The sequence below is a fragment of the Thamnophis elegans genome, chromosome Z (genome assembly GCF_009769535.1).
Source record: "Thamnophis elegans isolate rThaEle1 chromosome Z, rThaEle1.pri, whole genome shotgun sequence".
NCBI classification, from domain to species: domain Eukaryota; kingdom Metazoa; phylum Chordata; class Lepidosauria; order Squamata; family Colubridae; genus Thamnophis; species Thamnophis elegans.
The window spans coordinates 107786793-107800911 of NC_045558.1; the positions used below are offsets into that span (position 1 = coordinate 107786793).

A 14119-nucleotide genomic window follows, 5' to 3' on the forward strand; every position below is an offset into this window, starting at 1 on the left:
TATTGGGAATTAAAAGAACCAATGCAGTATATATTGCATTCTCAAGGATAGTCATACAATGACATCTGAACTTCTGAAATGAATTCAACCCCGAATCTTGGCAGAAGAAATCAGCACAAACTTCACCAGAATTCAGTGAAAATACTAACACTCAGTAATTTGTGGAGCCTATAATATAGTCCCTGTGAAAAATCCTGCTTTGGATATGAGACAGAGCTCACATTCACAAACCACAATTCATGGTCTGCACCTGGAGGCCATTGGGGGGGGGGAGGAGATCAGCATTTCCGCTTTATTAGTTGCTCCTTATTGTTTAGATTAGGTCTGAATAATATAATGTAACACTTGGAGCCAAAGATGGAGCCAAGTAAACCAGCACTGGAGGCCAAGATGGAGAAGATCTCCACAGCCACTGTGTATTTTCCTTTTGTGCTTAAATAGACGGGAACGAATGATACCCAAACACTACAAAACACCAACATGCTGAAGGTGATGAATTTGGCCTCATTAAAAGTGTCGGGCAGTTTCCTGGCTAAAAAGGCTACAACAAAGCTGATTGTAGCTAGAAAGCCCATGTAACCTAACACACAGTAAAACATGGTGGCTGATCCTTCATTACATTCAAGTATTATTTCTCCAAAAATGGAATGTGTATCTTGATTCGGGAAAGGTGGGGAGATTCCCAACCACAAAGCACAAAGGCCTATTTGGAATAGAGAACAATAAAACACAATGGAAATGGCCAGTCTCTTGCTCATCCATTTTCTCATTCTGGATCCTGGTTTGGTGGCCATGAAGGCAAGAACCACAGTGATGGTTTTGGCCAAGATGCAAGAAATGGTTATGGTGAAAATGGATCCAAAAGCCACTTGTCGGAGAAGACAGGTCACTTTTCTGGGTGGGCTGAGGAAAAGGAAGGTGCACAGAAAGCAGAGCAAGAGGGAGAAGAGGAGGCCGTAGGTGAGATCCCGGTTGTTGGCGTGGACAATTGGGGTGTCCTGATGCTTAATGAAGATGACCAGGACCTGGACTGTGAGCAGAGAAAACAAAACAGCAAAAATAGCTAAGCTTATCCCCAGAGGTTCTTTCAATGAGAGGTAGTTGATTGTCTTCGGAATACAATGAGATTTATTCTTGTTTGGATAATGATCTTCTGGACACATGGTACATACATCCATGTCTAGAATGAAGAGGTACAAAGCAAAATAGACTAAGCTGATTTACAATATATCTATGGATAATTCTGGAATTATATTATCCACACAATTATCTACACAATCAGGTTTTCCAGCAGAAAATTAGGCTACTATTGCTCAGAGGTAGGAATATGCAACACCATCCAACACCTCCTTCCACCCATTGGGAAAGGACCATTGGGGAAGGAACCCCCCCCCCAAAGACACACACCCTTTCTTGCTGCATATCAAAAGCAATGACTTCTAGCAAAAGCAAGTCTAGGCTTCATTTCAAGGGACATTTTGTTTCAAACCATCTACTCTTGAGCTCTGATATGTTTTCTTTCTAGTCACTGGTTACAATGCTGTATGGCTATTTGGACGAAGAGCTCTCTGGTCACTTCTGAAATGGTCTCTGCTGATGTGGTGGATTTTTCTTTTTTTATTTTAATTCAGCTGGTGAACCAATGAAGTGGTGAATCTTTCAGCCTCTCCCACTTCTCCTCCTGCTTCTATACCATATAGTTGTCTGCCTGTGGTGTGCTTGATTCCCCAGAGTTGAGTTGAGGTAAAAAAAAAGGACACCAAGGCCAAATAAAGATTTGCTCAGCTCAAATTCTGCATTAGTGAAAAGCTTTAATTTTATGAAGGAGGAATGTAATGACTGACATTTTTAACTAGATGAAAGATAAAATGGTAGTTCCCCTTCGTTCGTTCATTCGTTCTTTCATTCTCCTCCCCCCTCCTCCTCCTTTCCGTGCTTTCCATCAGAAGATGCAACCAACAAGAAAATGTCAAGTGCAAAAAATAATCAGTGTGTAACATATGGGTACTATACATTTAGTATAGGCTAGTTCTTCTGACTGCCAGTAGTTCAATTCTCACCAGCTCAAGGTTTATTCAGTCTTTCATCCTTCCAAGATCAGTAAAATGAGGCCCCAGATTGTGGGGGCAAAATTCTAACTCTGTAAACCACTTAGATAAGATGTAAAGCGCTGTGAAGTGGTATATAAATGCTATTGTTACTGCTTACTAGTCTTCCCATGAACCAAGGGACACGTTTATCATTTGGGTTATCTGATTCTGAGCACTGAATTCAAGTGAGCTATGGAAAATTGTCTTGATTCAGCAAATATTATAAAGTGGAGGGTAGTTTATGCAAAATGTCTAACCATGGACAGCAAATGTTGTTCAAAGAACAACTATAGAAAGGAATGTAATTGATACTTTCTTTCTTGGCCAGGAGAGGTTCACAATCAGAGCAATGCAGCAATTAAAATTAGTATTCTCTGGGAAGTACACCACTTGTTATCCTGGCCAAAGAACCAGCCTATACATAAGAGGATAGCAGTTTAAGGATGCATTGCAGACAAGCCTCTGTGGTGTCTCTTACCCTTCTCAGGTGAAACTTTGCCTGGAGGACATGGACAACAATCATAGCAGCAGAATTTTTCCCCTTCCTTTTTCTTTTTGATGGAACCAGGAAGGCAGCTTGGGTTACACACAGAAACAGGTGGTACCTGTCCATTGGAAGAAAAACATGGACGTAAATCATAAATAAATCACAAATGATATCACATTCCACACAATAAATACTCATGGTTCTAATGTTCCAATATCAAAGCTATTAGATCATCAACACTTTAATGAAACATGAAGAAATTTAGATTGAAAGAATTGTTTTCTTTCAAGACCCTAAGTAAATATCTGAGTGTGAACATAAAATTTCTTAAAACGCTTTTCCTTTAATACTGTCATTGTTCCTGAATTGTTTTAGATTGAGATACTTTCTTGGAGAAGAATATCAGAATACAATCATCAGCAGTACATATAGTCCTCAACAATATCATTTATTCAGTGATCATTTGAAGTTACAGACACAACATATAAATATGCTTACAAATGTTGCAACATCCTCATAGTCACCTGATCAAAATTCAGGGATTTAGCAATTGCCCCATTTAGGGGGCTAGATAGCTGTATATAAGAAATTACCCTCAAGTTACACGTTGTCTCAGATATTCACTTTTGCACTCACTTATTTACCACATACTACACTAGTTCTTTACTGCAATTCTTTGCAAAGAGTAATAAATGGCACTTCGATTCATCTTTCAGTTTTGGGTCCAATCTCCATCCACTCTGTATCTTACCTGGCAAAAGCTGTGGTGCCACACCACTTTGTTCTCATCAATGGTAACTCTCATGCCTGGGGAAGCCATCACATCAACTGTTCCAATCTTGACTCTCAGAAAGGAATTATTTGGAAAAATGACTAAGTTGGTGATATCAAATCCAGTATTTAACTCTTTGTGCTTCCCCAAAAACACTGTTTTTCCGGCACTGTTGTTAAATGCCACCCACTGAAGAAAAAGATGCAGCTACATTGGAAAAGACATAGAAACAAAGAAATAATTTAGTTAAGTTTTTCCATCCAAAGATTGAAGGATCTTTTTCTCAAATTCATGGATTTTTACCATAACCCATAGTCACTAACAGATGATTGTATGTTCAATGCGGCAATGCCAGTAACAGTTGTGATACTTGTGTTCTGGTGAAGGGACATGAAACTGTAAGCAAATCTGCTTGGTGGAAGGAAGATGGTGCACATTGCTCTCTGGAGCTTCATTTTGCAACTCTGGTAATCTCTAGGAAAAGGACTCACCTGCCAAGCATGCAGATCCTGAAACTTCAGTTTCTCTCTTTCTGTTACTGCTCTGTGTTTGGACTTGGATTGATACAAGGCATGTAAAGCATGTGCCACAACATAGACAGCATTGTAGACACTATAGCTGTGGCCAGTCATGCTCATTTCAAAGGCCAAGGAAGGAAGGTTCTCCAGTTTCTCTTGTCCACTGCAGGATTCACTGTTATGTTTCTCCATCTTAGAATCTGGAAATAAACATCTGAATGTTTGTGTCCAGAAGTGCTCCAGAAAACTGTCTTCATTTGCTTGAAAAATATTTCTTTGTTGGAGAAAGGATTTGAACCCTTGAACTTCACTCGAAGGAACTGTGAAACTTACGGAGCCATGGAAAACATGAATATCCTCCCTCATTTGATAAGATGTGGATGCAAAATCCAGCTGAGCAGTCATAATCCACACCTTGCCCATGGATGAATGAGTCATATTTTCCATTTCACCTAATCTGATTAATGTTTGTAAAGAAAACATGGAGAATATTTCTCCATAGACAACAACAGCATTGGCTTTGCTTTTGATTATAACTTGATGGATGTGAATCCACTTTTTCTGCATGTTGATATATTCCTCTATATATGTGACTTTTGGGATTCTCTCTGAGAAATCATAGCAGATGTGTCTTTGGGCAAACAGAAGCTGGAGTTTCTGCAAAAATATCTCTCCGCTTTCATTATCCACCGCAAGAAATCCAACCCATTTCCATCCAAAATGAAGAAGTAATTCAACAATGCCAGTATGTTGGTGAGCTTCATTTGAAACCATTCGGTAGAAAAAAGGTGCTTGAATTTGATCATCTGGAGCGAAAGAACCATAACTGAGCTACGAGGCAAAGAGTAATGATTTCTGGCAATTATGATAGATGAAATAGGATCTTTATTTAGCACACTGTTATATTAATGGAGAAATTATAGCTAATATAGAGATGTACTAAATTGGCTAAAATCCACAAAATTTCCATCTTAATTGAAAGATGAAGATATAACTGCAATAACCCACTTTCTGACATTGAACAAAGGAAATATGTAAACAGCAGGTGAAAAATCATTAAAGTTTCATTAAAGATCTCTGGAAAGCAATAGTAAAGATTAAAACATTTTTGAAGCAAGAAGTTTTAGGGAAATATTGGTGATTAAAAATTGGAAAATTTATAGAAGTAGAAAGCTTTAAGATTTAACTCTGGAAGGAATACAAGAAATTCAATAAAACTAATATGCTGCTGATATTATACTTAAAATTATCTAGTGAAAATATTGAGGTATGTATCTAAACATTATTGAAATATATGTAGTAACACTGGGGTATACTTGCTGGGATATTCCAAGGATCCAACAATTAGTCTGGAAATTAGTCTTTTGGAAGAGAATTAGAATTATCTCTTCTATCATTGTTGGATGGGGAAATAAAAATATAGAAATAAAAAATAGACCTCATCAGATTTAAAATTGGAGAAACAAAAGTATCTATCTCAGGAAATAGCATTCCAGCTTTATACATTTGGTACTCCAAATTATTAAAAATTATCCTAATGGAAAAACTTGCAATATTTAAAAAGTATAACATCCCTTTGAATCCAGTGTGGAAGTATTTTATTCAGGATGATAAACATTCAGAATTTTTAAAGAGGTATTTATCTTCAACAGTGCTGTGGATATATGGGGCAGAGGTGAATGTTAATTTAAAGACGGGAGTTGCAAATCAACAATGCATTGTTTATGATGGTATATTTTGGTTAAGATAAGCAACTATAGAAATTGAATAAATAAATACATAAATTTTGTATACCTTTCTTAGATATATTTGGGTAGTTTTAAGTATTTGTGTTATTACTGTGTAAATTTAAGATCTGTCTTTTAAGAAGAAGAAAAAAGTATTATTACTTTCTTATTTTAATATTTTATCCCCCCCCCCCAGTAGACTGTTGGTGGGTTATTCATCTGATTAGCCTACAGTAGATGTACATACAATAATTGCATTACACACCATTAGATATATGATTTATAACTAACTTATAACTAATTTTGCAGAAACCGGGTGGGACATAGTTTTCTCATTTTTTTTCTTAAGTGCATTGATTCCGAGTATAATGTTGTAGATCCAACATGAATGAAAAAAGGAGTAATGTCTGTAACTGTTGCCTAAGTTGACAACAGTTCCTTTAATGATACACAATACTTGATTAAAAAGAAGAAATAAATCACCAAGCTAATTTCATACTTGGGGCATGTTGTAGATCATCAAGATTGATGACATGTGCAGGGATGTGTCAAAATCTAGTCCTCCAATGATTGCCATTAGATTTTTCTGCATGTTGCATCTGTAGTTGGGTACAAATCTATCCCGAATAGAAAGAAGACCAAGAGTAGCCTGGTGGGTCATCCTTTCATTGAAGTAACTGTCACAGATTTGGAATCCCAAGGTGACATTTGGTAAAATACTGGGGTTCTCATTGATCTCCTTGACAGCATACACCAAGGCCAGAATGTGCTGATAATTCTTTGGTACAACTCTGGAATGAGAATAGCGCATCCAAGCAGTTATCATTTCTTTATTTAAACTGGGGGTATCTGATTCTAAAATGCCTGGAGGCTGATATGATATATTCTAAGAGGGAACACTCAATATAAAGGCAGTAAATTTAAGAGAATTTACATTTTAAAATAAATGAATAAATATCAAAAGTTGTGGTCAAACTGAATTTATTTATATTAAATAAATATAAACAGTATATACAGTATCCTTTGATAACTTGTACATGTTCATTTAGTAGTGAGACCTGTTGCACACGAAGTACATCCTCTGATTTCATTATATCATCCCAGGCAATTCAATAATCACACAGTAAACGTTTTATTTATGTCTATGCCCAAGGTAGACCAGAGCACTAGAAATTGATAAATTAAAAACTGCAAGGAATTATAGTAACAGATTGCCTAGCATACTGTGACTAATAGAAAAGATTTTTGAAGTAGCAATCAGCATTAACTTCTAGTAATGAAAACAGTAATCAACCTCCCTTCATCGCAGGAAAAATAGTAGAAATTAGAAATACTGCATATTGAATATACTTCATTTTAACATACAAATACATACTACAAAAATATTAGTAATTTCCTTGTTTGTTGAATTTGTGAACTGTTTACTTATACTGTTGAATTTGCAAACTGTTTATATGTAGTTAAAGTACATTTTTTTATTATTTTTAAATGACAGTATACAGAAGAGGAAGAAAATCCATGGGTTCAAAGAAAGTTTATAAACATTCAAAATGGAATTGTTGCAGAACTATTTTCTTCTATCAAGATATGCTATTCATTTGCATTCTCTTTTGACTGCAGTGGGTATTAGTAAAAAAACTAAAATTAATTGAAATATGTTTTCAATGTAAGATTTAAATTTCCATGGTTAATTATTCCATCACAATGTTTAGCCTAATAATAACAACAACAACAATGATAATAACAACAATAACAACAATAGCAACAACAACAATAACAGCAATAATTGTTTTTTTAAAATCTACCATGTGCAACTTTATATATTTATGTGGAGAGGAGCAATAATTTTAAAATGAAACAACAAATTTCAAATGGAATTATTCCATTTGGATCTAGTTCCTAGGGGGTTCCTGGAAAATATGCCAGCTTCCTAAACCTTTACAACATAAGAAATCAACAGCCAATCATTTTAGTTACACTGCAGTTATTCCTGTTTCTAGGATAGCTGGCAGTTTATTTCCTAAGAGAATTTTCATTTTGATCTAGAAGTAATTAGCATTCAAAACAATGAAATTTACATCAAATATACAGAGATGGGAATTAGTCAATTATACCAAGCAATGTTTTAAAAATATCTTACAGGAGGTTAAGAATTTGAGAGATGGGTAGATGCTCTGTGAAGACTTCACTATCTAGAGAAGATAGAAGATGAGAGGTCAGCCCACCAATGATTAAGTCACCTGGTTGATTATACTGGTGAGGGATGTGGAGCAGTTCATTGATGCTGCAGAAATTGACCTGTCTCACCACATGAGGCAGCACTAAGAACATCAGCACCATAAACCTTGCCATTCAGAAGACAAATAGTCTCCTACACAAGAGACATGGGCATGCTAGGTCGACTAGCCTTTTATGATGGCACTTAAATGTTGTATTGTACTAACTGAATCCTGGGATCTGAGTTACAACTGAAGATAATTTCTAAGATCAGCCTCAAGAGGTTTCTGCTAACTTTTCTGCTCTTTTTGCTGTTGGAAGCAACATGGAGGATTAATAGTCAATGGAGGCCTTATTGGAAGATTATAGAGAAGATAATAATAGGGCTCTTCAACAGCAGATGTCTTGGGGGGTGGAAAGAAAATATGTTTACCACCTTTTTCCTCAAATGAGTTTCTTAACTTTTTTGAGAAAGCAAAAAGAATAATGCAATGAGACAATGTTGAATGCTGGACTGAAAGAGCAAGAATAGGTCATATGATAGCAACGTAAGAAATATAAGCCAAATGAAGTGATTCCAGATATGTTAGATTGCAAATTTTATCATTCCTTTCCAACAAAGGGAAGAACACTGACCTAAGGTTTCTTTTTGTTTCCTTTTCTCCACCGAACCTCTCAGTTGACCAAGGCCACATTCACAGAGCTGCTTTGCTGGGCTACTTTCCTATGTTGAATGCTCACTCCCCCCCCTCAATTATTATGTCCTGAATTTTGGTACATCTTGTGACTTATGAATGAATTGGTTATTGATTTTGAATAGTCTATATAGATATATGTACACATGCACACATATATGGTGGGTTTCCAAATTTTTTGGAACCTCTTCTGTAGGTGTGGCCTGCTTTGTGGGAGTGGCTTGCTGGCCATGTGACCAGGTGGGAGTGGCTTGGCAGTCATGTGACTGGGTGGGAGTGGCTTGGCAGTCATGTGACTGGGTGGGAGTGGCTTGGCAGTCATATGACTGGGTGGGAGTGGCCAAGATGATGTCACTGAATTCTTTGCCCCAATGGATAATCTACAAAAAGATATAAAAAAGGAAATGTATTATTTTGTGAACTTACTACTAAAATAAGATTAAAATAAGTACACAAAACAATAAAAGAGCTACTTACAGAAGGAAGATGATTGTCCTTGCCAGTCTTCAATATCACTGACTCCAATGAATGGCCTGCACAAAGAAGAGGCACAGAAATGAACTCTTTCATTGCATGCACTGCATTAGGATGAAACCAGCACACAAAATAATAGAAAAGGAAGATTACTGTCCTTTTGTGTGTTGAAGTCACCCACTGACCACCTTGCTCAGTGGGTGAGATATGGAAAGGAAGACTTTAATTGCTTGCACTACTATAGTAAGGATGAAACAAGCACACAAAGCAATAAAACAGCTACTTACATAGGAAAGATGACTGTTCTAGTGGTCATACTCTGTTGCCTCTTCAACTAGTTAAATAATACGAATTGCAGAAGAAATAAAACATTATTGGACTCGATTGTGGTTGTAAGCTGTGGACTACACTATAGGTAACAGAAGGGACCTCTGTTTTCACCCAGCAATGTAGTCTTTTCAGGAAGGATGTTCCCCAACAAACAGGAAAGACATAATTTTTTATCTAAGAAGTTAGATCAAGAATGAATGTCATAGGTAGATTCACAGAGCAATACAGATTTCTGAAATTTATTCCTCAGTTCAAAAAACAGGAATATATGAATTAGATTCAGTACTTAGGACAGATCAAGTAGCTATTCAAGAGTTAGTGGTGTCATAGTTAGAAGCAATGGTAAAGCAAGATATATGGATTTAAAACCAGTAATATTTGGTTGGGCATTTCAAAGGGAATACAATACATATTTAATTTTACATATGTTAACAGCTGCTGGAATTGTGTTGGTACAACAGTGGAAAACAAAGATATGAAAATGAATAAATATTAGAATGTGTAGGAATGAATAAATTGACAATTAAAATCAAGAAGGCTTCAAATACTTCTTCACGTGATATTTGTTTTATCAATTGCTAACTAACAGAAACAGAAATGAGAAATCTAAAAGTATAAAAGAAAACACCAATTATGTAAGGAAAGGTCACTAAAATGTATAAGGAAATATTATTAGGGTTAAGGTTATACTTGATCATTATTAATGTGTAGATAACTGCAGGACAATACACATCCCCACACACAAACTATGACAGTGCAAGGAAAACACCAAAAAATAACAATTTCCCCCCAAAAGACTGCAGATGAAACCAGTTTTTTTCTCTAACCCTAAGGACAGGAAAGACAAAGCCACTGGAATAAAAATCATCAAGGCATTGTAGGAAGTTATAAAGGAGAGTGCCAGGAAGCTCACAGAACCAGGAACCACAATTACCTAAACTATCAGGTATCACACAGAAACATACAAAATCTGGCAAAGCTGCCTTGCACCAACCTGGCCTGCCCATAGAAAAGCAGCCACTTTGAGTAAGGTGACCAGATGTCCTGATTTTGGCGGGACAGTCACAATTTTGCACAATTTGTCCCGCATCCTGGGGCGTTCTTAAAAACTCCCGATTTTTGTGACCGGACCCGGAAGTAAGCCTGCCCCCCCCCCCCCGCCCTGTATACCCATCCCTGACGGCTGGTATTTTGTCCCCTTCTGTCTCCCCGTTGCTCAGAAAAGCAACTTCGGGAAGGTCCGTTGCTAGCAGGCAGGTTCTAGGATGCCTGCTGCCACCAAAGGACCTTCCCGGAGTTGCTTTTCTGAGCACAATCTCCTTTCATTCTCCCTCTGCCTCATTCATTCATTCAGGCAGCAGAGAACGAAAGAAAATTGCATAGCCGAGGACAAAGGAGCCTACAGCCTTTTTCATTCAAATGTTAGGGCAGCGGGGATGGGAGGGGCTTTTTTGCACGCCTTCTTTCTCTGAAGCCGATCCGGATTCAGCAAATCAGGCAGCGTGTGCCCTTGGGATTGTGCAACAGCCGAAGAACAGGAGGTCAGGAAGTCCACAGGCACGCCCTACCCTCTTCTCTCTGATAGCTGCCTGGTTAAAAAGGAGGAGGTGACTCTGCTGGTCCGGAGCCCATCCGGGAAGACGAGGAAAGCAAGGGGATCCCTCCCCCCACAGATGGGCTCTGGACCAGCGGAGCCTCCTCCTCCTTTTTAACCAGGCGGCTATCAGAGAGAAGAGGGCAGCGCGTGCCCATGGGCTTATGCAGCAGCTGAAGATCACCTGGTTAAAAAGATCGCCTGGTTAAAAAGGAGGAATAGCAATAGCAGTAGCAATAGCAGTTAGACTTATATACCGCTTCATAGGGCTTTCAGCCCTCTCTAAGCGGTTTACAGAGTCAGCATATCGCCCCCACAGTCTGGGTCCTCATTTCACCCACCTCGGAAGGATGGAAGGATGAGTCAACCTTGAGCCGGTGAGATTAGAACCGCTGAACAGAGAGAGAGAGATGAAGGGAGGAAGATAGAGGCAAAGAGCCACACAGAGAGTGACACACACACACACACACAGAGAGAGAGAGAGAGAGAGAGAGAGAGGGAGAGAGATAGAGAGATAGAGAGAGAGAGAGAGAGAGAGAGAGAGAGAGAGAGGGAGAGAGATAGGGAGGCTGAAGGAGTGTTTATGCACAGAAGGGGGATTTTAAAAACTTCAGAGTGAATCTAGGAAGGGGGAAGAGATGGAGGACTGGCTTTTCGCCCCGATTTCTGTTAGTGATGGAGGAGGAGGAGGACGAAGGAAGGGGTTGCATTTTGTCAGGCTGAGAGCTCATTCTGTGGCATTTAAAAAAAGTCCTGTTTTTTTTAAGCACAAAAGGAAAAATCTGCAAAAAGTCATAGGGAGCCCCTGGGATTGTTCCTTGCAAAGCATCATGGTCGCAGAGAATGCAAATGAAGGTGCTTATCTCCCTGCCCGGCTCCGTGTGCTTCTATTCAAATTGGAGTCACGCTGAGTCCCATTCAGAGGGCGGAGGGACGCTGTGCTTTTTTGTTTTGTTTTACCTATGTTCTCACAACCATGCAAAGGTGGGTTTTGTGCTACAAGGTTCTTTCTTTCTTTCTTTCCCTGTCTGCGGTTCCAATTGCAGTCATCCTTTACTTCGGATTAAAGCACCGTTTCTCATTCCTTGCAAAACTGGGGAAACGGCAGGGCTGCCTCAATCCCCCCTTTCCTTGCAGCACCCTCGGTTGCAAAATGTTCCCCTGATTTGGTTTATAAGTTTGCAGCAATGCGATCCAACAAATAGGAAAGTTTTAATAAGATCTTCTGACTTTATTTGGTCTCTGCTGCCCTCCCACCCCCAACCCCATTAGCCCTTGGGTTTTGTCCCCTCCCAAGGATAGAGTGGGAAGGAGAGGAAGGAAGGAGGGAGGGGGAAGGAAAAGAAGAAGGGAGGGGGGAGAAGATGGAAGGAGAAAAGATGGAAGGAAGGAGAAAGAATAGAAGGAGGAAGGAGGAAGGAGAAGAAGGAAGATGGAAGAAGGAAGGAAGAAAAGAGGGAAGAATGTAGGAAGAGAAGGGGAAGAGAGGGAAAAAGCAGAAAGACAAAGAGAATGAAGTTGATAGGCAAGAGGAAGGAGGAAGGAAGAAAGGAAGAAAAAAGGGAGGGAGAGGGGAAAGAAGAAAAGATGGAACTAGAGAAGAAAAAAGGGAGGGAGGGAGGGAAGGGAAAGACAGGGAAAGAGCAGAAAGACAGAGAAGGTGAAGGTAGATAGGCAGAAGGAAGGAAGAAATAGGAAGGAGGGAAGGTGAAAGGATGGAAGGGGGAAGGAACAGAAGCGAAGGGGAAGAGAGAGATGGAGAGAGCAAAAAGACAGAAAAGGTAGATAGGCAAAAGAAATGAAGCTGAAAGAATGGAAGGAGGAAGGAAGAGAAAAAAGGAGGAAGGGAGTGAGTGAGGAAAGAAGAGAGGATGGAAGGAGAAAGGAAGGAAGAGAGGGAAAGAGCAGAAGACAGATAAGGTGAAGGTAGATAAGCAAGAGGAATGAAAGAAGAAGTGAGGAGTCTCGAGGAGGGGGAAAACATTTAGTGACCAAAGTTACAATGGCATTGAAAAAAGTGACTGATGACCATTTTCACACTTAGCGACCGTTGTGACCATTTTTCACACTTAGCGACCATTGCAGCATCCTCATGGTCACGTGATCAAAATTTTGTTTGGCAACAGATTCGTATTTATGATGGTTTCAGTGTCCTGGGGTCATTAATCGCCTTTTGTGAGCTTTTGACAAAATATAAAATTTTTAATCAAGCCCCCCCCCCCCCCGGTCAATGGTGTCCCTCTTTACCAATCTGAAAATCTGGTCACCTTAACTTTGAGACACATAAACCATGCACCAACCTGTACACTTAAAAGCAACATATTGCATCACAAATAAAACATTTGCAAAAATGAATAACATTTCTTGTAATAAACATATTCTATAAACAATAAATAAATAAAAATTCCCTAAAACTATTTTTTAAAGATATTTTATAAATAATAATAAAAATTCTTAAAAACCATTTAAAAATATTCTATACACAATAAATTAAAATAAAACCATTTAAAAATATTCAATACAAAATAATTAAAATAAACCATTTAAAAATATTCTATCCATAATACCTTTAAATGTATTGTGGATAGAATATTTTAAATCATTTTATTTAAAAGTAGTGAGTATACAATATTTTTAAATGGTTTATTTTAATTTATTGTTGATAGAATTTTTTTTAAAATAATCTAAAACAATTTTAAAAAAGATTCTACCAAAAATAATTTAAAATAAAACCATTTTAAAGTATTCCACACACAATAATTTAAAATGAAATCATTTTAAAGTATTCCACAAACAATAATTTAAAATAAAACCATTTTAAAGTATTTCACACACAATAATTTAAAATGAAATCATTTTAAAGTATTCCACAAACAATAATTTAAAATAAAACCATTTTAAAGTATTCCACACACAATAATTTAAAATAAAACCATTTTAAAGTATTCCACACACAATAATTTAAAAGAAAACCATTTTAAAATATTCTACAAACAATAATTTAAAATAAAACAATTTAAAAAAATCTATACTCAATACTTTTAAATAAAACGATTTAAAAAAATTCTATACACAATAAATAAAATATTCTTTAAAAAACATTAAAAGCATAAAAGAAAAAAAAGTGGGTCACTTACCAGCAGGCAGAATCAGCAGTTCTCCAATGTGATGAATGCAACAGGGAGCAGGCAGGCAAAGAGGCAGCAGGTAAGCTG

At 37.7% G+C, this 14119-nt stretch overlaps 1 protein-coding gene across 1 annotated transcript; it reads right to left on the reverse strand.

The window, feature by feature from the left end:
• Window positions 1-278: 278 nt before the first annotated feature.
• On the reverse strand, window positions 279-4641 carry LOC116521266 (vomeronasal type-2 receptor 26-like). The gene is made up of 4 exons (XM_032235953.1): window positions 3841-4641; window positions 3329-3556; window positions 2569-2695; window positions 279-1180 (listed from the first exon to the last, which is right to left on the reverse strand). The coding sequence occupies exons 1-4, from the start codon at window positions 4639-4641 to the stop codon at window positions 279-281; spliced, it is 2058 nt and encodes a 685-aa protein (XP_032091844.1).
• Between the last annotated feature and the right edge of the window lie 9478 nt (window positions 4642-14119).